The following is a 22280-nucleotide window of genomic DNA, read 5'->3' as shown; positions in this document are numbered from 1 at the left end:
TCACATGATGGATGGAGAAAACAGAGTTCCAAAAGTTGTCCTCTGACCTTCCCATGCATGCCCTGACATATGTGCACACACACATACATAAACGTGCCTTCAGTGCCAGCATGGTGGTGCACGGCAGCACACGGGAGTGCTTGGGAGGCTGAAGCAGAGGATCAGGTACTTAAGGTAATCCCCTGCTCCACAACGGGTTTGGGGCCAGCCTGGGCCTGTGCGTCTCTGCGTCAAACAAAACAGAACAATAAGAAAACAAATATCACTCCTAGATCTGTAGGCTGAATGCAGAACCACTGCCATACTGAACTTGGGGAAGATGAGCAGAGTTATTCTGAAAATCCATGTCTTTGCCTGTTTTAGATAACAACCTTTTTTTTTTTTTGAGATGGAGTCTCTCTCTATAGTCCTGGAACTGGCTATGTAGACCAGACTGGCCTTGAACACATAGAAGTATCCCTGCCTCTGCCTCCCGAGTGCTGGGATTAAAGCTGTGTGCCCCCACGCCTGGCTCACAGCACACTTCTAAGTAAGTGAGAGCGAAGAAAACCCAGGTTCTACTTGCTCTCTCTTAAACAAGCAGCTGGGAGGGGCAGTGGCCCGACGTCAGCACCAGGGAGAGGACTGCAGTCTCAGGCATTGGAACATCTACTTCCTGCTAAACAAAGAGCCACTGTTTCACTTTTTTTTTTAAAAAAAGCTATTTTTAAAACGTATTTATTATGTATATAGTGCTCTGCCTGCATGTGTGCCTGCCCACCAGAAGAGGGCACCAGCTCTCATTGTAGATGGTTGTGAGCCACCATGTGGTTGCTGGGAACGGAACTCAGAACCTTTGGAAGAACAGCCAGTGCTCTTAACCTCTGGGCCATCTCTCCAGCCCCACCATTTTACTTTCTATTTTAAATTATTTTTTAGCTTTTGAGATAGTGCCTCATTATGTAGCCCAGGCTGGCCTGAAGCTTGCAGTACAACCTAGGCTGACCTCAAACTCATGACCCTCTTGCCTTAGCATCCTGAATGATAGAATTACAGAAATGCACTGCCATCCTGGTTTTAAGAACTGCCATTTTATTCTCAGGAAAGCATGTGTATCATTTCAGTGGAACAAGCCCACAGGAGGAAACTCTTACCTTGAACAGAAAGGTCAAAGGTTGCCAGCTCGCTTTTGATCATTTCCTCACTGGATTTCATTTTGCTCTGTGAATTGGCTACTAAAAAGTCAAATTTGCTGATTTTGGGCTTCTCACTCTGAAACTCTCCAAAGTCATCTGCGCCCTCCTTGGGAGTTTCGTGAGAGGCGACGCTGGACGCTGGACTTGGGCATGCGGTCTCTCGGCTCAGTTCCACTATGGGCAGGTCCGGCCTCGCGAAATCCTGCAAGTCCACACTTTCATACTCCTGCTCAGCGGCCTGAGGCATCGCGTCTTTAAAGCTGGCGAAAGCTGGGAAGGGAGCCTCTGGAAGAGCGTCCTCACTGGCCGAGGCCGTGCCTTTGGAGAGAGATGACATGGTGATGTTTTCAGAACTGCCAACTGAGGTCTCTTTGTTTTGAAGGTTTGAGGTGGCTGAGGAGGCCCCGCTTCTTGCTGAGAGGACAAATGGAGAGTGTTCTGCCCTGAGGTGCATCGCCCCTGTCTGACCATTGTCAGTGTGCTCACTGCAAAATGGCTATACAGCTTCCAAAAGCAGTGTGGTTTAAATCCCCTACAGCTACAAGGCAAGTAAGGCCCCACGATTAGAGGCGAGCTCCTAAGCTAGGCAAAATGCCTAGAACATTTCGCCAGTCACACGCCACGCTGCAAAAACCATAGTCAGAGCTTGTACTAAAATGAGAGTTGGACTGTAACATTTGATCTTTAAGAAACCGTAATACTTTTTAGCTAACATTTATATTTGATTATAAAGAATCCTTTTAGCTGGGCATGGTGGTACACACCTTTAATCTTAGCGTCTGGGAGACAGGTCTCTGTGAATTTGAGGCCAGCCTGGTCAATATAGTTCCAGGCAGCAAAGAGACCCTGTCTCAAAAAAACAAAACACAACCCCCCCCCCCACAAAGCCGGGCGTGGTGGCGCACGCCTTTAATCCCAGTACTTGGGAGGCAGGGGCAGGTGGATCGCTGTGAGTTCGAAGCCAGCCTGGTCTACAAAGTGAGTCCAGGACAGCCAAGGCTACACAGAGAAACCCTGTCTCAAAAAACAAAACAAAACAAAACAAAAACAAAAACAAAAACAACCCAAAACCCACAAAACAACAACAACAACAAAAATCCTTTCCATTATATACAAAAAATTACTATAAAGGTAGGTTACATAGCCATGTACACACTGTTTGATAGAAAATTCAGATTATTTAATGAATTATTTTTTAAGCTTGAACACAAACTTCTTACCTAAAACCAGTCTCCTTTTGTCTAGACTGTATTGGACAGTGTTTCTCTTAAGCACCATTATAGGAGATGTGATGAACTAAAAACCCAGTTTCTCAAAACAAAAAGTAAAAACCTTCCCATCCCTTTAATAAATTACATGCGTGGAGTTTAACCAAGTAGCCACTTACCTCATTTTTATTTTAGTCAGTTTGGATATCCTATTGCTGGCATAGAATGTGTCAAAAACCCAAATCAACCTGAACTACTCTAGTCCTTAAAAAAAAAAAAAAAGAATGAAGGGCCTAGGTGTGGCAAAGCACACCTTTAATCCCAGGAGGCAGAGGCAGGAGGATCTCTTTGAGTTCTGGGCCAGCAAATGAAAAGTCTGAGGTCCCGCTGGGCTTTTTCTGCTTCAGTAATGCATCTCTCTCCCCTTACTCACTGCAGAGGGAAAGGAGTAAAAGAAAGATGCGCCTGGCTAGAGGATGCATTAAGTAAGCTGGCTGCGGTGGCGCACGCCTTCGATTACAGCACTCAGAAGGCAGAGGCAGATGGATCTCTAAGGCCAACCTGGCCTATAAGGCTGTATCGGAAAATGAATGAATGAATGAATGAATGAACGAATGATGAGGTACCAGAAGACACCAAATGCAGCTTTTCAGTCTGGACAGATCTAAATTTTTTCTTTGTCTGGTTTTTCAAGATGGGGTTTCTCTGTGTAGCCTTGGCTGCCTCAGACTCACTTTGTAGACCAGGCTGGCCTCGAACTTATGGAGATGCGCCTGCCTCCGCCTCCCTCAGTGTTGTGATCACAGGGGTGCACCACTGCATCTGGTGCCAGATCTAAATTTGACTCTACCACCTACTTACTTTCTTAGCACAGGGCACTGCTGGCTTTGAACGCCTGGCAAACCCTCCCGTCTCGGAACCCTGGGATTGCTCACCTATCAAGCGGAGGTGAGCCTGTGTGCTTGGAAGGGCTGTGAGGACGTGTGTGGAAGACTGTTCAGTGCCTGGAGAAGAGCACGTGGAACAGCTTGACTTCGTTCCGGGTAAAAACAGAATGGCAACTCACCGTTTCAGTGGCGGTCCTAGGGAAAGCCGTTTCGCCCATTTTCTTCCCCTCTCCCCACTTCCGCCATCCAGGGGATCTGAACCCTGGCCTTGGGCACACTAAGCAAGAGCCTGGCCACTGACCCACATCTCCAGCTCTCTGCTGAGACAAGCCCTTACTAACCAGCCTATGCTAACAGTGAACTCAGAGTCCCCCTGCTGCAGTCTCCGGGGCGGCTGGAATGACAGGCCTGTATCATCAAGCTGGCTTTCTAGATAATTTAAAAAGAAAGGGGGGGGGTGGAGAAGCCCCTTTTATATGAGGCACTGGGTCAGTGCTAGAGGCACCTTATTTCATTTTTTTTTTTTTTTACTGAATGTGAGGGGAGAAGGCCAGCCATCCTGATAACCACACACAGGACACACAAGGAATCCCAAGTTCTGTGACCCTCTCCTTCCTTTCACAGCAACAATACATCACAGTTCAGAATAGATACACCAGGCGTGGTGGCGCACGCCTTTAATGCCAGCACACGGGAGGCAGAGGCAGGCGGATAGATGTGAGTTCGAGGCCATCCTGGTCTACAAAGTGAGTCTAGGACAGCCAAGGCTACACAGAGAGACCCTGTCTCACAAAACAAAACAAAAGGAGAATAGATATGAGATTCCAGACTTTTCCACAGCTCTCCACCATCATTCCACTTTTCTCCCTACACTCTGATAAGAGCATTAAATTAATAATCGCAATGCTAGCTAGAGCCAACTGGGGCAGGAAACGCAAATCTCTTTTGCTGAATGATGGACTACTTTAAAGTTCGGCAGTACAAACTGCACCCTTCATGTGTGGCTTACTTATTAAAAAGGAAACATGATTCGGGTGACAGATCTATAGTGCAGAATGCATGAAGCAAGCCATGAGACAAGGCACTTTCTTGGTCCCTCACTGCAGTGTTTTCTCCTTTAGGTAGAAGGATCTAGCTGGGTCTAGCTGCCCAGGCTCCAATGAGGTGCCAATCAGAAGGCGGACGCAGTTAGACACAAGGCTAGTGTATCAGGGGTACACTCAGCAGAACGCTTCACCACACACATATGTTTATCACTAGACCCGCCCAGAATGCTCTCTGGGCAAACAATACCACAAATGGCTTCCAGTATCTTATCTATGATAGAAAGGGTAGCGATTTTGTTTTAATGCAGACCGAAGATAACTTTATGGAAAGATAGCTCCAGTTCAAACACTGCAATCAAGTTGCTATGGTAATAAAAAGAGACCTTTTTTGTGCAATTACGAACAAAAAAAAATAAATAAATAAAGCCTTTAAAAAGAAAATCAAGACTGACTCACGTAGGTAAAAGGTGTTACAAGCAATGAGGATTACCTTATCTGAAGAGCTGTTCAGACTTTTAATAAGTACAAAGGTCTTCTCTGACACTGACTGTTTTTACTTCTGCTTATTTACTGGCTACTTGTGGGTGAAAAGTAACTAATTTGAAAGCGTAAGCACTGAGACAGGCATTACATAAGAAGCCAAAGCAGCTACACAGTACTCACCCCTAAGCCTCAGCATCTATACACAGTACAAACGCCAAATGTGCTCTTCTGCTATAACAAACACTGGTGAACCATTTTCTAAGAAAAATTTGGCACATTAGCTCATTGAAGGTAAGGGACAAGGAAACTCCCCGTTTTCTTGTATTGGTAGCTCTACCTGCTTAGCAATCTGGATCTATGTAGGATTTAAAAAAATTTTTTTTATTAATTTATTCTTGTTACATCTCAATGGTCTATGTAGTATTGTATAAAGATTTAAAAACGCTAAGTAACAAAGGCCCCCGGCATGAAGGACAGGAGCCCCTGTCTGGAGAAAACGACACAGGATGTTATAACCACTAAAGTGACCAGACAAGCAAGGCTTTACAGCTCCATAGCTGAATTCTGAAAATTGCAGGAGAAAAAGAAAAGAGAAAATGGGGGAGTGAGCATAATAAAAGAAGGGTCACTACTCTAGCTGCACTTCGCCGGTGAGCTCCTGGGCAGTGCTGAATAGAGCTGCAGCGGGGTACAGGTAAAACGCCAAACTGTGTGCTTTCCAAACACATGGATTTGTTTGCAACCGGGAGCTCACTATAACAAAGGGCAAAAAAATAAAAAGAACAATCCGGTTCCTGACCCGACCAAACTCATCTCCACTCTGAGTGCATGTTATACATGAAAACAAGGCATTCCCAGGCACGCGAGCCACCGCGACAGGACACAGAAGGGGAGGCCCACCCCGCGGATGTTTTCAAAAGCCCTGGGTGTGTGCCTGACAGCCTATGAGTGACTGGCTTGTAAGGAAGGGGTTTAGAGGAAGAGGGGGGAAAGAATTACATGTAAAATTCCAGTATTCTCAAGTGGTCTACATGGCAGTAGCAGTATTTGCTGGCCCGAGGAGGGAAAAACAATACAGATTTACCCTTCATTTATCAATACAAGCCACAAAATATTTGAGTATTTTCATTTCCCCCCACTTTGGGCCCAGTTCTCCCTTAGAGAATATTCTCCATTAACTGTCAATCCAGGTCTATGTCCTGCTAAGTCCCAAGCATTCCGCTGTGCAACAGGCTACACAACACTGCTGTGTGATCACCTTCCTGTGGTATTTTCTAATCTGTATAGGAACCTCCCTTTCTGTGTGTCTGTACTGACTCCTGTGATGCTACGGTTTAAATTGTATCCACACTGCTAGCATCTTTAGGTTTCTATGTCGGTGCTTTTCAATTTAGTAAAGAAAAGCAGCAAGGATAAGAATACTAAACTCAGAGGCGGCTAGAAGCAAAGAAGACAGCAAGGCTGTCCACGGACGGTCAGGGAGATCCCTGCCTGGAGACAGCACCCTACCAGAGGGCCCAGCATCCATGCCAGGCAGCTCACAACTGGCGGCACCTCCAGCTCTGGCCAATGCAGCACCTGCATTCAAGTGCACAACCCCCTACACACATATAATTAAGCATAATAAAAATAATAGAAGTCCCATCAAAATGATACCAAAAAAAAAAAAAAAGATATCAATGAGCACGAAAGATGGCAAGTACAATGAAGGCTTTCTGGCTACCAAAAAGGAGAGAGAGCAGACACAGGAGGCAGGGCCTCCTGGGTACATACGGCCCTAAGTTCTCAGAATCCCTTAGCTGACATTTCTCAAACAGCTTATGAAAAGCACTCAAATGACACAACTGAGTAGAAGCCACTCGCAAGAGAAACAAAGTAATTTGGGCTGAGTGTACCTCAGTGGCAGGGCACCTGCTTAGCATGCAATAAATAAACACACATGAGTGAAAAACAGTTGGGCAGACATGTGCCTATCGTCCTAGCTACTCTGGAAGCTGAGGCAGGGGATTGATTTAAACTGAGGAGTTCAAAAGCAACCTAGGCAGCATAGTGAGACCTTGACTCAAACAAAACAAACAAGTGCAAATAAAAACAACTGCCAGGTGGTGGTGGTATTCTCCTTTAATCCTAGCACATGGGAGGCAGAGGCAGAGGCAGATGGATCTCTTGAGTTCAAGGACAGCCTGGTCTACAGAGTGAGTTCTAGTGAGCCAGGGCTACACAGAGAAACCCTGTCTCAAACAACAACAACAACAACAAATCATCATCATCATTATCATCCAATTCCTTCAGATATTTTAGAAGCTAGCACAGCTTGTGTGACATTGCCGGCACTCTCTGTGACCTCACCTGTTTTCTCTGATAGTCAGCACAGATTCTAACAGTGGCTGCAGAACACCAGCATGTTTGGGGGATGTCTTATGCCCTGACAGAGACAAGCATTAGCCAACCGTATCTTACCTGGCATCAGGATAAATACCACAGTGCTATTTATTAGAACCTAGAGCACAGAATGCAAGTCTTTAACTCTCCCCTCCTCTCTCTCTCTCTCTCTCTCTCTCTCTCTCTCTCTCTCTCTCTCTCTCTCTCTCACACACACACACACACACACACACACAGGATACTGTGTTATTATCATGATAAACCTACCTCCCTAAAAATAATATGGTATCTAGACACAATGAGTTGTTCAGCGAATGGCAGTCACACCCAGGGAGGACAGTCACTGCTCATCACAAAGGAACTAAAGCATCCCAGTAGACTGCTCTGACTTTCTAGAATCTAGTGACAAAAGGAAGCCCAAGCCCCGTGAGGTCAGGGTCGCGCCTGGAGCAGCGCAGAGGTCACTAGCTGGAGGCTTTTCTCCCCAGCCTGGTAGCAGCAAACGGTTGAAATGCAGAGCATTTTGTACAAGGGTTTAACAGTGACCTCACAACTTCCAACACATTATACATCACAGGTGGAAGGTCCTTCCTAGAGTAAATTTCACCTGACACCTGACTTTTTTGGCATATCAAAGTGACCTTTAGAATCCTACTCAAAATCTCCATTTTCAGGAGTTTAATGTCCTTGAATTGTAAAAGACAACAACAACCTAAAACCTTCAGACCAGGTGTATGAAGACTCATTTCCCTAAGATCTTTATGTGCCTTCGGTTTGGGACCTGAAAAAGAATTCTATTGCCAATGGGTGTGGTGGCGCACGCCTTTAATCCCAGCACTTGGGAGGCAGAGGCAGGTGGACTGCTGTGAGTTCCAGGCCAGTCTGGTCTACAAAGTGAGTCTAGGACAGCCTGGGCTACACAGAGAAACCCTGTCTTGAAAAACCAAAAAGAATTCTATTGCTGAGGTCCCTCTCTCTTATCCCATTCAAAAACGGAGCAAGCAATTTCCAAGTCTGGCTACTCGTGGCTAACTTTCTCTGGTCTTTGAGATTTTTTTTATTAATTAACTGGTTGATTGACTGCAGTGCTGGGATCAAACCCAGTGCCTTGTAAACACTCTATCACTGAGTCAGGCCAGAAAATGCTTGCTTAAAAATGAAAATAGTTTAAAGTTTAGTTCTTTTGTTTTGTGGGCTGTTTTTAATTTTTAACATTTATTACTATTGTGTGTACAACATGTCTATGTGTGAGCACAGTGTGCCATGTGCGAGTACGCAGGTCAGAGGGTAACTCTGTGGCACTTGTTATGTCCTTCCACTCTTTCGTGCTTTTTTTTTTTTTTTACTGTCTTATTGTATACTCAGGCTGGCCTTGAACTCATGATGCTGTCTCTGCCTCATAAGAGCTGACATTACTGGTGTGTGTCACACCCCTGGCTAAGCAAGGACTGTGTATAATATATTTCTACATATATTGATTTATTTGGTGCTGAGATTAAATAAGTACTCTGTAGATGCTAAGCAAGCATGCTACCAACTAAGCTCAAGAACCTAAAGCTATACACTTCATTTCGGTGCCATATTAAACACTCTGTCAAGGGGTTTTACAAGGGTAAAGGTCAAACCATACCCTGCTTTCTCAGAAGGAAAAAAGAACCCAGTCTCAAGGGTTCATGACTTCAATATGATACCAGCCAGGTATTTCTTTGGTCTAACTCTGAAAAACATAAATTACACACATCCCCACACTTTCAAAATATGCCAAAGAATCGTTTATTAACACAGGACTTACAGATCGCAAGAGAGAGCGGTACAGAAGAGCTGGAAAGGACTCGTCAGAGTAAGCATGCAGGCCAGTGTTTGCAGAGGAAGAAAATAAAGCAAGTTCCAAACGGCACATTCACACACAAGTGTATGTTGAAAAAAGACATCAGAAAAGCAGCCAAAAAAATCATAAGGCGCTGATTAAAATACAAAGATTTTCCATGTCAAAAAGAGCTACTTCACAGGCAGGCAGCCGCAGAGGGCTTGCTGACTCTGAGGAAGTCACAGAGAAAGTAAGCTCCCGCTGCCAGGGAAACACAGGATTTTAAAGACAGAGTCAAGATGCTGCTGTGTCGGAGAGAGTAAATTTAGGAGGGTGGGAAAGCAGCCTCTTTGAAATTATACGCAGCAAAGGGCTCAAAGGGTTAAATGTAATGATACGCAAAGAGAAATCAGGCAATGTCATTAGTATATCTACCTTCATACAGAGAATAAACAGCACGGGTTAGAGACAGCATCCCCTTCAGAGTTAAGTTAGGGTTTCCGAATGAGATTACGGTCCATAGACAATAATCATCCAAGTTTTGTTTTGTTTTTGCTCTGTCAGCCCACTTTTTATTTCTCCAGGATGTCTTTTTAACTCTCAGACTAAGAGAGCAAGAGATTCCACAGTGAATGGAAGGGCAAAATAAAGTCACAGTGCATTGAAGCTGTGCCTGCCGCTTGCCCTCTCTAGTATAGTGATTCATGAAGCAAGCTTGCTCTGTGACACATGGGCGTGCTGGTCAGCCACCAACCCATCTGAACAACCGCTCTGAAGGGGTGGCTGTCGCTCCTTCCCCACGGGAGGTTTACAGAGCAACAGAAGGAAACAATCTGCATTTAAGGTCTCCTCCCTCTGAAGAGAGCCCGCTTGAACATGACAGGTTCCATTCTGGGAATGACCCAAACATACAGAGAACACAAGCACAGGTTAGTTAACAGGTCCATGGAACGAGCTCAGTCAAAAGCCAACCTCCCTTTCCCAAATAAAAGGTGGAAAGGGGCATCTCAAACCTGGATTAACTCATTTCACAAAGATATGTGGTTTGGCACTGTGAAAGAATATAGATTCATTTTCAGAAAAATAGCCTCTAATTAATAACTTCAGAGTCCAAAGGCTAGTGCACGTGTTGTGAAATTGTTTTTAAATAAAAATCAAATGCTGTTGTTTAAAAAACAATGCCCTTCGCAACCAAGTGTTGTGGCTCACGCAAGCTCATACAAAAAAGAAGAATAAATCATCCCAGCAAACAAACGGCAGTAAAGGAGAAAATAGAAAAAAAAAGGGAGGGGGAGAAAGAGAGAAAATGCCAGCGAGGGGGCAGAAGGAGCTCAGCCAGCCGGCTGCACAGGAAACCCCTCAGCCGGCAGCAGGCAGAACGTGGATCTTTGCTAACTCGCTTCCCATTCAAAAGCCAGCATAAGAAACCGCCAACAGTTCAGTAACGAAGGACGGACACCATTTGCCAGTTTGAAATCTGCGGACTCTACAGCACTTGACAATGTCTGCTGAGCCTGTAAACTTGGAAGTGTCTTACCTGTCCCTCTCAGGTAAAGGAACAAACCCTGCAAGTGCACACTACGTTTTCTAGAATAATACAGTAATACTGAGATAGTTCTCATTATTAAAGGCCACAAAATAGTTTATCTTTCTATATACATATCAAAAAACCAAAACAAAATAAAAACTAGGACACTTGGGAATCTAGTTCTTGAGACAGGAAGTTGGACCAGATAATAAACTGCTACATGTAAAACCACACAGGGGTTGAAGAGGGATCCCCTGCCCCAAAAAAAGAGGGCTCCCCAGTCAGGGGTCCTCACACATCTTTTCAGAAGTTAGTAGTTACCCTACCCTAGCATCTACAGGGTTATGACAACTTAATACTCACGGTAACACTGAAAACAGGCCTGCTCCCCGCCAGGCCCTGACACAAAAGTGTCCCTAAGTGGCCTCTCCCTCTTCTCAGGGAAGCAGTGCACTACAAGTGGGAAGAGCTTTTTCAATCTCTTGGCCTGGTAAGGGTCAGTTTCTGTAAATCAAACAAATACTACCTTAGCAACTCTAAATATACGAAAGAGAAGACCGAAGGGGAGGTGGGCGCCGCTGATCCCTCTCACAGGAATGGAGAAATACTGCGGATGCTATACAACTTCTGGCTATGTGGGGTTCACTGAGCAGTGGGTTTGTATGGGCCTCTCATACTGAGTGAGTATTGAGTTTCAAAAATAAAGACAGTTTGCCTATCTCTCTAATCTTCAGAGCAGCCAGAGTGCCCATAGATTAAGGTTTCCACGACATCACGTTTAACCCTGCTTCAGGTGGACAGACGGACGACCACAGACTAGTTATCACTAGAGATCTGACAAGGTAACGGGCCAGAGCCTGTCTGTCAGCCAAACAATACCCACAGAGTCATCTCTGAAATCTACATCACCATCACCAGAGCAATCTCACCAATTCCTCACCTGCGGCAGGAGGATGTTGGCCACTAACTGTTGGTAAATCCAAAGAGCTATCAGACATGACATGCTTAAGATCTCCTCCCACATCAGCCAGTTTCATGTCAAACTGAACAGAAAGAGCATCTTCAGAGTCCTCTTTGCCAACGCTGCTGCCACCGATGGAGGGGAGGTCTAAAGACTTCACCGAGGCAGAGTCTTCTTTGGCATGTCTGAAAGCCACCGCTTTCTCTCCCAGGGATTTGTCTGAGCTCGTGGATGAAAATTTACTGGAGTGGAAGTCAGCAAAGTCATCGTCACTCTTTGCAGAAGGAGTGTTCTCTTTGAATTCCTCGATGGCCAGTCCAGCTCCCTCTAGGGAAAGCTGTTTGAAGACATCATACTTGGTAGACGCAGCAGTTGGGTTCTGTGCGCCCTCCACTGTGCTGCTGGTCAAGGGGCTCGGACTTGCCTCCTCTCTGAGGGCGTCATATTTGTCGTCTGCTTTTGGCTCAGATGAAATAGAGCTGTTACCAAAAGCCATGAAATCCGCAAAGTCGTCCGGCTCCCCAACAGATGCAGGATTAGAATATTCCCCGAAGAGGCTGAACTCCCCAAAATCATCTGCCAAGCTACAAGTTTTAGTGGATGCCAGTGCTGCTGAGGCTGCTGCAGCACCTGCCGGCTGGGGTCTCGTGGAAACTGACTTTGACGTGCTAACTGCAGCTGAAAAGGGCACTGGCTTCTCAACACTGCAATTCACCGAAGAGAACATATCTAGGTCTGCTAAGTTCAGGGGGGTTTTCACCTGTGTCTGTCTCTGCTGGGCAGCTCCAGAGGGAAAGGCTGCTGGGAAAGCGTCTTTTGTCGGTGGCTCTAGGGGTGACACACTATCGGCGGTCTTGAAGTCGGTGAAGCCGTCATCGGCTCCTGTGGATCTGAAATCGGCAAAGCTTTCTCCTGAAAGAAAAACGTGCAGTGAGTTAAAGGCCAGAGCTGAAGATCGCTTAGTATGTGTGTATTAAACTGAAGTGTCATCTTGTAGGTTTTCCCCTTGGCTTGACAGTAACCATAGTCTACACTCTGTCACTTGTTTCCCCAGCAATGCCACTGATATGCAAACTGACAAGCTCTGCTCAAGAGTCTCTCCTCCTTTGGCCAGAACTGAACCAGAAGCTGGAATGCTGCTCTGGGTGACTGTAGCAGTAGCCCTTTATAGATGAAATGTTATATAGCTTTAAACAAAATCACAGGTATCAGTGAAGTGTTGAGGACAGTCCTACATCTGATATTGGGAATGTACAACTCTGAACAACTAAGCACCTAGTTCCCAGCACTTGGGAAGCTGAGAAAGATCACAAGTTGAGGCCAACTTGGGCTACATAACCAGACCAGGTCTCCAACACACCAACCAACTGATCAGCCAACCAATGATGTATCTGCCACCACCACCAAGTAAAAGCAACCAATCACCAGAGGCTAGCAGTGTAGCTCAGTGCTCAGTGCTCAGTGGGAAAGCTCATGCATCATACAACCATGACCTAGGTTTAATGCTGAGCGCACACACACACACACACACACACACTGACACACATGCACACTGCACACACATGCACACCACACACACAGGAACAAAAAGTGTTAGATAGGATATAACGTTCAAGTACACTGACATTAATTTGAAGACATTTTTGCAAAAATCTTTGACAAAAATAACTACTTATTTGAAAAGCAAGTTAAGTGCTCTGGATAAGAGCATTATAGAAACTTAGAAACCTGCTAACTGCTGTTAGGTGTGTGAGTGTGATGTGCACTTGTGGAGGTCAGAGGACAGCTCTGGGCATTGGCTCTGTCTTTTCCCCTTTGTTTTGATTCTGAGGGCAGAATTCAGGCCGCCAGCTTCTTCAGCAAGAATGTTTATCCTCCGAGCCACTCTTTTCTAGCCCCTGAGAGCTTATTCTTTAAACTCCGGAACCTTGAATCTTCCTAAGGTTTCCCTTCTTCACTCGTATCTAATCTTGTCACTCGCAATCACAATGTCAGGGTGCCGGCGACCTCAGTTTTCTTACAGTGTCTGAAGGTCTACAGTGAACCCCACTAGGATAAACCATTTAATGAACCCAGAATAGACCAAACATGAACATGGCCATGCCATCCATGACTGCCACTTCTGGAGATTAAAAACAAAAAACAAAAAAACCTAAATTTGTTTATTTTCTTGTTTTCGTTTGTCAAGACAAAGTGTTTCTCTGTGTAGCCCCAGCTGTCCTGGAATTCCCTCTGTAGACCAGGCTAGCCTCAAACTAAGAACTCAGAGATTCACCTGCCTCTGCCTCCCAAGCGCCAGGATTAAAGGTATGTGCCACCATTCCCTGGCTTTTTTTTTTTAAATAGAGACAGTCTATCTTTATTTTGTAGTTCGAGCTAGCCTAGAATTCACTAGATAGACCAACCTGGCCTTGAACTTGTGGCACTCCCCTGCCTCTACCTTCTGAGTGCTGGGATTCCTGGCACGCACTGCCATGTCTAGCTTCTTATGCTTTTTTTTTTTTTTTTTGAGACAGTGTTTCTCTGTGTAACAGCTCTGGCTGTCCTGGAACTCACTGTGTAGACTCGGCTGACCTTATACATTTTTTAAAAAAATTATTTTTCTAAAAATGAAACATAGATACATATGAACCATTAAAAATGTACTTAAAACCAAAACCCTAAAATCAGTTTCTAAAACTGACACCAAGGAAGATGGGCTTTAAGCCTACCATGCCTGGTGCCTGACCTGCACAGCACTGGACACAGTGTGCTTTTTCTCTTACTCTGATACTGAACTTATTTACTAGCAAAAGTCATCAACACAAGCCCTCCCATGATACTAGAGACATATGAGAAAGAGGAGCAGCCTTCACGTTTCCTACACCTTTTGTTTTTAAGACACAACATTAAACGCCATTACATAAAAAGGTCAATTTCACAAACTGACAGTGAAAATTACACTAGGGTTTTAGGGCTGCATCATGCCATCCACATGTTTGTGTTCTTTCTATAAATGAAAAACGTAGTTAGTACATTTTTTTTTTGTTGTTGTCATTTTGGGTTTTTGAGGCAGGGTCTCATGTGGTATCCCAGGCTGACCTTGAACTCATGGCAATTCTCCTGCCTCACCCACAATGCTACAATTAGAGGCATGGGCTAGTATGTCCAGATCGTGGCCTAAATACATTTTTGATGTGTTGCTCTGAAGTATCTGTGAAATTGACAGCTTTTGATTTTTAACACAAACCACACAGCAAACTAAACTTACTGAGGATGAACTGTAACTTTGTCCGTCAGAAATGTAAACTGGGTGAAAGGGTTAAAAGGAAATGAAAATAGGGGTTTATACCTTTCAGAGCAAAGAGAACATTCCAGCAAGCAATCTAGCTGGGAGTGGGGGTGTCATTCCACTGGCAGCTTTCTAGCTAACTTGGGGGTTCTTGAGGCTCCTCCATTGATTTTTGTAACTTTTTAGGCCCTGGGAAAATTTCAAGGGAGCATTGGCTGCAGCTCTGATAAGAGCATTTTTCAGACCTTTGGACAGTTCTGGCTTGACCTGTCACTCAGCTCTGAGCTGCAGTCCTGCGAAGGCTCTAAGTCACAGCACACTTGCTGGGCGTTAAGCACCCACTCCCCATGGTTTTTGGTACAAATGTGCTACGCAGCAAGGACGGCCTTGTGCCTCTTATCCTCCTGCCTCCACTTGCCAAGTGTCTGTATCCCAGACGGCCTGCCCCAAGGATTTTTCAAAAATATTTACAAGAATAACACACTCCCTCCTAAACTGAACAAAGTTAGCAACGCAGAAGGCTTTAAAGCAAGTGAAGTGGAGAGAAATGAAAGCAAGGAAATAAAAAAGACAACAATGCTGGGCCTCGGGTAAGGACGAGGAAGCAGGACCAAGGCCCGTTTACATTTTCCTATTGTCTCTAATAAGACTGTTTACAGGGCTAGACAGATGGCCTAGCAGTTAAGAGCAGACTGGTCTTTCAGAGGACCTGGATTCAGTTCCCAGCCCCCACATGGCTGCTCACAACTGTCTGTAACTCCAGTTCCTGGAGATCCTCTTCTGGCCTCTGTGGGCACCAGGCTCAAGTGTGGTACATAGACAGACACGTAGGCAAAACCACTTATAGACATAAAGTAAAAATTTAGATGTTTACATCATGATCTTTAATACTGTATCACACAAAGAATCCAGACATTAAACCAGGCTCTACTCAAAACTTGCCTGCGATGAAATGAAGTCAAGATTCTTTTTTTTAAAAAAGATTTATTTATTTATTATGTATGTATACAGTGTTCTGCCTGCATATATGCCTGTAGGCCATAAGAGGGCAGCAGATCTCATTACAGATGGTTGTGAGCCACCATGTGGTTGCTGGGAATTGAACTTAGGACCTCTGGAAGTAAGAGCCAGCACTGTTACCTGCTGAGCTATCTCTCCAGCCCTAAGTCAAGATTCTTCTAAGGTTCACATTTGAGTGCCTAGTGCCTCACACAGATATGGAGGAAGAACTAGTACTCACATCCTAAAGGCTTGGATGGAACACAAGAAAAGTGTTGCTGGAACTTACGATCCACGAGAGACTGACTTCTAAGGCGGTCCCTCCCGTGCAGCGCTGCTGGTGCAGTGGAATATCTACCACACCTCCTTACTCTTTTATACGATCTCCCACCCCAGGCAAAGTGTAGGCATCAGCTTTGAGCACCAAGTACATAAAGGCAGAACATACATAGGGCAGTACATACACAGGAGGCAATCCCAATTAGAGCAGACACATTTCACAATATACAGAGTTAAGGTTTAGGATATAACCTATGGATTACTTACACTATAGGCCATGTCTAACCACACACAATAACCTCTCTCTCTCTCTCTCTCTCTCTCTCTCTCTCTCTCTCCCCCCCCCCTCTCTCTCTCTTACACACACACACACACACACCCCTCTCTACCTTTCTCATTAAATCCTAACCAATTTTGAAAATCTTGACCAATGGTGACTTGAGTCAAACACAGTTCAGTAATTGACCTCTCCTTCCTATACAAGTGAACTAATGTCTGACTCACTCACTTACTCTTAATCAGCAGTGCTGGGGATGAAAGCCGGGAGCCTGCCCGTGCATTCTAAGTATTCACTCCGCACTGAGCTACCTCTCAGCTCTGAGGCTTTGGAATGACACTTGGTGTGCACTTTGTGCCATATAGAACTCACGTGCCAACTGCGTAGATTTGGTAAAATGCTAGTTAGGCTGAAGTCTTGCTTGCCTCCACTTTGTCGGGTTTTTTGTTTGTTTGTTTATTTGTTTTAAGATTTATTTATGCTGGGTAGTGGTGGTGCACGCCTTTAATCTCAGCACTTGGGAGGCAGAGGCAGGCGGATTGCTGTGAGTTGGAGGCCAGCCTGGTCTACAAAGCAAGTCTAGGACAGCCAAGGCTACACAGAGAAACCCTGTCTCGAAAAACAAAAACCAAACAAAAAGATTTATACAATATTTTGCCAGTATGTGTGCCTACAGGACAGAAGAGGGCACCAGATCTCATCATAGATGGTTGTAAGCCACCATGTGGTTGCTGGGAATTGAACTCAGGACCTTTGGAAGAAGAGACAGGGATCTTAACCTCTGAGCTGTCTCTATACCCACCCACTTTGTAGTTTTATATAAATACAATGTTTCCATTTTTGGAATGGTATTTAGTTCTGGAAAAGTATTAAGTAGGTAGGACTGTGTAGCTAGTGAGGAGAAATCCTCAGAAGGTGTATTTCCTTGTTAGCCGTGCTGCCCTGCACTCAGGCTCTCTGTGGGAAAAGCAGATGGACTCTTACATGACGCCAGTGGCTCTCTAGCTGTCAGACGGTGTCACGCCCCACCTCTGTGAGTGTGAAATGCCTTGTCCCTGCCTTATGAAACATTCTGCCCGGTCACGGCTGTGGTTTTCTGCTGTTTCCCAGGCTGGCTTTGAACTTGCTAGGCACTGTGGATGAGCCTGAGCTTCTGAAAGTCCTGCCTGGGCCATGTTGAGATTTTCAGGCTCCACTTGCCTGGCTCACTAGAGCCAGCTTTTTTAAAAATTAACTTTTGGTTTACTTATGTATTTCTGTGTATATAAGCACACATACATACACACACAAGGGGGCATAAATACATGCATGCTACCACATGCATATCTGTCAAGTCCGTAGATGACTGGCAGGAGCTGTTCTCTTCTTTTACCACATAGATTCTGGTGACAGCACTGAGGCTGTCAGGCTTGGCAGCAAGCATCCTTAAGTACTGAGCCATCTCAGCTGCTCCAGAGCTGTTTCGAGTAATGGGATTCGACAGTGTTTTTCTCTCCAAATGATGGATGAGAAACCAAGAAAACAAAAATGATGCCAAGTACCATACCAGGAACTGATTTAGTTTGGATTAAGACTGGTGGCTGCTCTCTGCCGTCCACAGACATGCACTGTGAGCAGCCTTTGGGAATGCCAGCATAGAACAGCAAAGAAGAGCATAGAACAGTCACAGCTGCTGTCTCTGATGCTGGCTCTCAGTTGCCTGGCAGATCCCACAGACAGCAACACACTGTTTTCAGAGGACATTTGCCTGGAATTTGAGAAAGTACCTCACAATAAATGAGCCTCAGTGCCTCATGTTAATTTCAGGGCTCTTGGGATTATCCCTGTCCCAGGCAACAGTGCTCTACTCAGCTGGCCACTCACTTACTGAGCACCGCAGCAACCACCCAGGACTTCTAAATTAAAATACTCACAGTCTCAGAATGCATTACAACTAATACTATGTATAATAATAATAGTAGTAGTAGTAGTAGTAGTAGTAGTAGTAGTAGTAGTAGCAGCAATTTCTTTTTAGCTAGTCATGGTGGAACACACCTTTAATCCCAGCACTTGAAGGGCAGAGCCAAGTGTGTCCCTGTGAGTTTCTAGCCAGCCAAGCCTACCTAGTGACTCTGACAGGCTCTCACTAGGTACCCCAGGCTGGCTTGGCAGTAGCTAAGTAGCCCAGATTTCCCCAAACATGCAGCAATCCTTCTGCCTATGCCCCACGGGCACTGCAATTACAGGTGTGTGCTATAACATCTGGTTTACCGTTTTAAAAAACATTTCATTTTTCCTCTTAAAAAGATATATACAATTTATGAATGTCACTAAAAACAAAAACTGCTTAAAGGGTTGGGGGATGTAGCTCAGTGGTAAAATACTTGTTCAGCATGCATAAGGCACTGGGTTTCCCCTCAACGCGGCAAAAGGAAAAAAGAAACGCAATCCAAACTTACCTAAAGGCTTACTCTCTGTTGTTTGCTCGAGCTCCCTGAAAGCACTGTATTTATCACCAGACTCTGCGACAGAGAGACAGAAACTCATTACAGTGAGGAATCCAGAGATCGCAGTCAGAGAAGCATGGCACACCGGGCTGAGCAAACGTAGTTAACATGTGGCACAGCATCTGACATACTCAATAGAAAACCTACCGCTTAAAGATTTATACAACTTAATTAAAAGTTACTGCTGCAGATTTATCAGCTGACGAACTGCTTTTACCTCCAAATGAAGCCGGGTTTTCAGAGGGCTTGTCAGCAGAAATCCCTTTAAACACTGCGTATTTATCTGTGGAGGCTTTAGTCCCAGGCAATGGTATCAATAGTGATGGAGCACTACAAAAGAGGAGGGAAGTGTTACTGATCAGACCACTGAGTGCTCCCTCAGCACCACACAGTGCTTAGACGCAGCTAGAAGTCTCGGTTCTCTGCCCTTTCTTTCCCTCCCCTCTTTCTGAAAAAAAAAAATGACTTATGCCTGTCAGGCATAGTGGTGCACACCTTTAATTCTAGGACTAAGAGGCAGAGGCAGGTGGATCTCTATGAGTTGGAGGCCAGCCTGGTCTACATAGTGAGTACCAGGACATCTAGAGATATATAGACTCTGTCTCAAAATCAGACAAACAACATGCGTATGTCTTTGTGTATTCAGCCGTGTGAACACCTACCTAGAGGCCAGCAGAGGGCACTGGATTCCCAGGAGGCAGAGTTACATGCAGTTATGAGCTGCCTGATGTGGGGACTGGGAATGGAACTTATCCTGATATTAGCTGTATTCGTTCTGTGGGGCAGACAGACTGCCTGGGAAAGATCACAGACAATAATGCAGAGGAAGCTAAGGAAAACAACAAACAAACTCCAAAACTCTTTACTGAAGCAGGCTGACATCTGTGGGAGTGAGAGGGGACTCAGCTGAGAGTCCGGGGGGGGGGGGGGACCCTGGGTTAGGCCCACTCCTTCTGTTTTCTTTCTTTCTTTCTTTCCTTCTTTCCTTCTTTCTTTCTTTCTTCCTCCTCCTCCCTCTACTTCTTCTTCTTTTTTCTGTTTTTGGTTTTTTGAGACAGGGTTTCTCCGTGTAGCCCTGGCTGTCCTGAACTCACTTTGTAGACCAGGATGGCCTTGAACTCACAGTGATCCGCCTGCCTCTGCCTCCTGAATGCTGAGATTAAAGGCGTGCGCCACCATGCCCGGCTGCTTGTAATCATTTTCTTGACTAGGGAGGAGTGATATCTACACTGATGGCCTAAGCATCTGGTTAAACCACTGAAAACAGACCATTAAAGAGCAACAATGTCATATGGTTTTAACTTACAGTTCACAATAATTTAACAGTGAGCTCTTCCAAAAATGTATACTTAATATTTAAAGATAAATTACAACCACCTAACATAAGACTTCTCTAAAATGGACTCAGCCTGGAGAGGTGGAACAGTTACAATAAAAGCCTCTTTGTAAAATGTTCTTCAAACCAAGATGTAAAACCTGCTTTTGATCCTTGCCAGGACGTGCAGACATCCGATAAGCAAGAGAACGTACATTTTTACAAGGATCACACCAGCGGTCCCAGAGAGCAAAACAACAGTCACTTCAAAAGCAGATGAAGATAGGTTTATCTGTGCACTTTTTTTTTCTGGACTGAAAAATAGTGTAATGAGTAGCATCTTCGTAGGCAATTCTTGGAAGGCCTACACGCACTGCAGAAGCATTTCTTTTTCCCTCTTATCAGACCCAGGCAGTTCCCTGGGAGAACAGCCTTTACATATGAATGACTGCATTTCCCCACCAGCTAGTGCCATTCAGCACCACAGCACAAGACAGAAAAATGGATTTCTATTGAGGTCTCTGCCCTGCAGCAAAAACCTTTCCATGGCCATTTAAATCTTCTTATCAGTGGCCCACAACCAAGGTAAAAATCCGGGCTGTCCCACACGCATTGTAATGGGGGTCCACTGTGTTTCAAGACTTACAGGCATCGAATATTAAAATTTCACATCACTGCCACACAGCTGCTGCTATCTGATCTTGACAAATGTAATAGCTTATCATCTATATGTGTAGGTGGATGCTTCTACAGTTCCATAAATAATTAAACTATAGCTCACTGACCAGAATGTTACATAGAAATACAGATAATTGGTGTTTAAGGACAAAAAGCCCAGGAGGCTGGATGGCCTGCCTGCTTTTCGTAACCATCCAATTTTAGCTATGGTCTTTTAAAAGCTCAGTGGCAAAAATCTTTCTGCTAAATGTGATATTTAATTGAATGTAATTAATTTTGAAATTATATTCACAGAATTGGACAAAGAGAAACACTGCAGAGTAACGAAACAGCGCTGATGGAAATCAACAGAGATCAGTTCCGCTGACACACACTAATTATATGTGTACCACAAATCAGTGTTTCATTCCAGGCCTCTAGAGCTGTTTTTTTTTAAAAGAAGGCTGTAATCACCATCAGAGTGTTTATGCCGGTTATATATAGCAGTTATTATGTTTTATACATGAAAACAGTCATTTCTGCTTTTTAAGGGAGTATTCAAGTGAGAGAGACACATTGTTTTAAAATGTGAGAATCTGCATTCCACTGAAACACAAGACTGAGAACCCGACCACCAAGGAACACAATTCGGTCTCCCTCAGAGAGTCTACCCCCATGTGTCCTGGCAGGGGTCAGAGAGAGGAAGGAGACCACTGTTTCAACTGTAGTGTCTGGACAAGGGAATTGTCACTCTTTTTTTTTTTTTTTTTTTTTTGGTTTTTTTGAGACAGGGTCTCTCTGTGTAGCTTGGCTGCCCTGGACTCACTTTGTAGACCAGGCTGGCCTCAAACTCACAGTGATCCGCCTGCCCCTGCCTCCCAAGTGCTGGGATTAAAGGCGTGCGCCACCACCGCCTGGTGTAACTGTCACTCTTGATGGAAGAGCACACACACAGAAACAGGAAATGTACTTGGTTTTCATTCTAACTCGGTGGTTGCCGCATCTCCTCTGCACAGGCTGGGGGCTGACCTCACAGTCTCACTGAATTGGCTAGTGTGTAAAGAGCTGGTACCAGCAAAGGAAATGAAGGAACGAGAGGGGTCACTGCTCCAGGCTTTCAAATTCCTGGAATGGAGCAGTGGGCCTTCGCATAAACAAAGGTCTTATGAAATAGGGGTAGGGCATTAAAACAAGGGGGGGGGGTAAATAAAATCTGAGGGCTGGAGAGATGACTCAGGCAGTTCAGACTGAGTCACGAGAGCTTAAGAAACAGTCTAGGGGGGCTGGAGAGATGGCTCAGAGGTTGAGACCACCAACTGCTCTTCCAGAGGTCCTGAGTTCAACTCCCAGCAACCACATGGTGGCTCACAACCATCTATAATGAGATCTGATGCCCTCTTCTGGCCTGCAGGTGTACATGCAGGCAGAGCACTGTATACATAAGAAAGAAAGAAAGAAAGAAAGAAAGAAAGAAAGAAAGAAAGAAAGAAAGAAAGAAAGAAAGAGTGTAGGCGCCCAG

The 22280-nt window shown here is 44.9% G+C and overlaps 1 protein-coding gene across 11 annotated transcripts in view; it reads right to left on the bottom strand.

Moving 5' to 3' along the window:
• SYNRG (synergin gamma) overlaps positions 1-22280 on the bottom strand; it is a 74729-nt gene that overhangs the window by 19575 nt on the left and 32874 nt on the right. For all 11 annotated transcript variants that reach the window (XM_084750484.1, XM_084750488.1, XM_084750487.1 and 8 more), the window contains 4 exons: positions 19007-19119; positions 18742-18804; positions 11457-12389; positions 1134-1493 (listed from right to left, as the gene is read on the bottom strand). In XM_084750484.1, coding sequence (XP_084606610.1) covers positions 1134-1493; positions 11457-12389; positions 18742-18804; positions 19007-19119 — 1469 coding nt within the window. The remainder of the gene's footprint in view (positions 1-1133; positions 1494-11456; positions 12390-18741; positions 18805-19006; positions 19120-22280) is intronic.

Source organism: Acomys minous (genome assembly GCF_964271855.1).
Source record: "Acomys minous genome assembly, chromosome: 12".
NCBI classification, from domain to species: Eukaryota; Metazoa; Chordata; class Mammalia; order Rodentia; family Muridae; genus Acomys; species Acomys minous.
The sequence above is the reverse complement of the archived record's forward strand: the minus strand, read 5'-3'. Positions and strand labels throughout refer to the sequence as shown.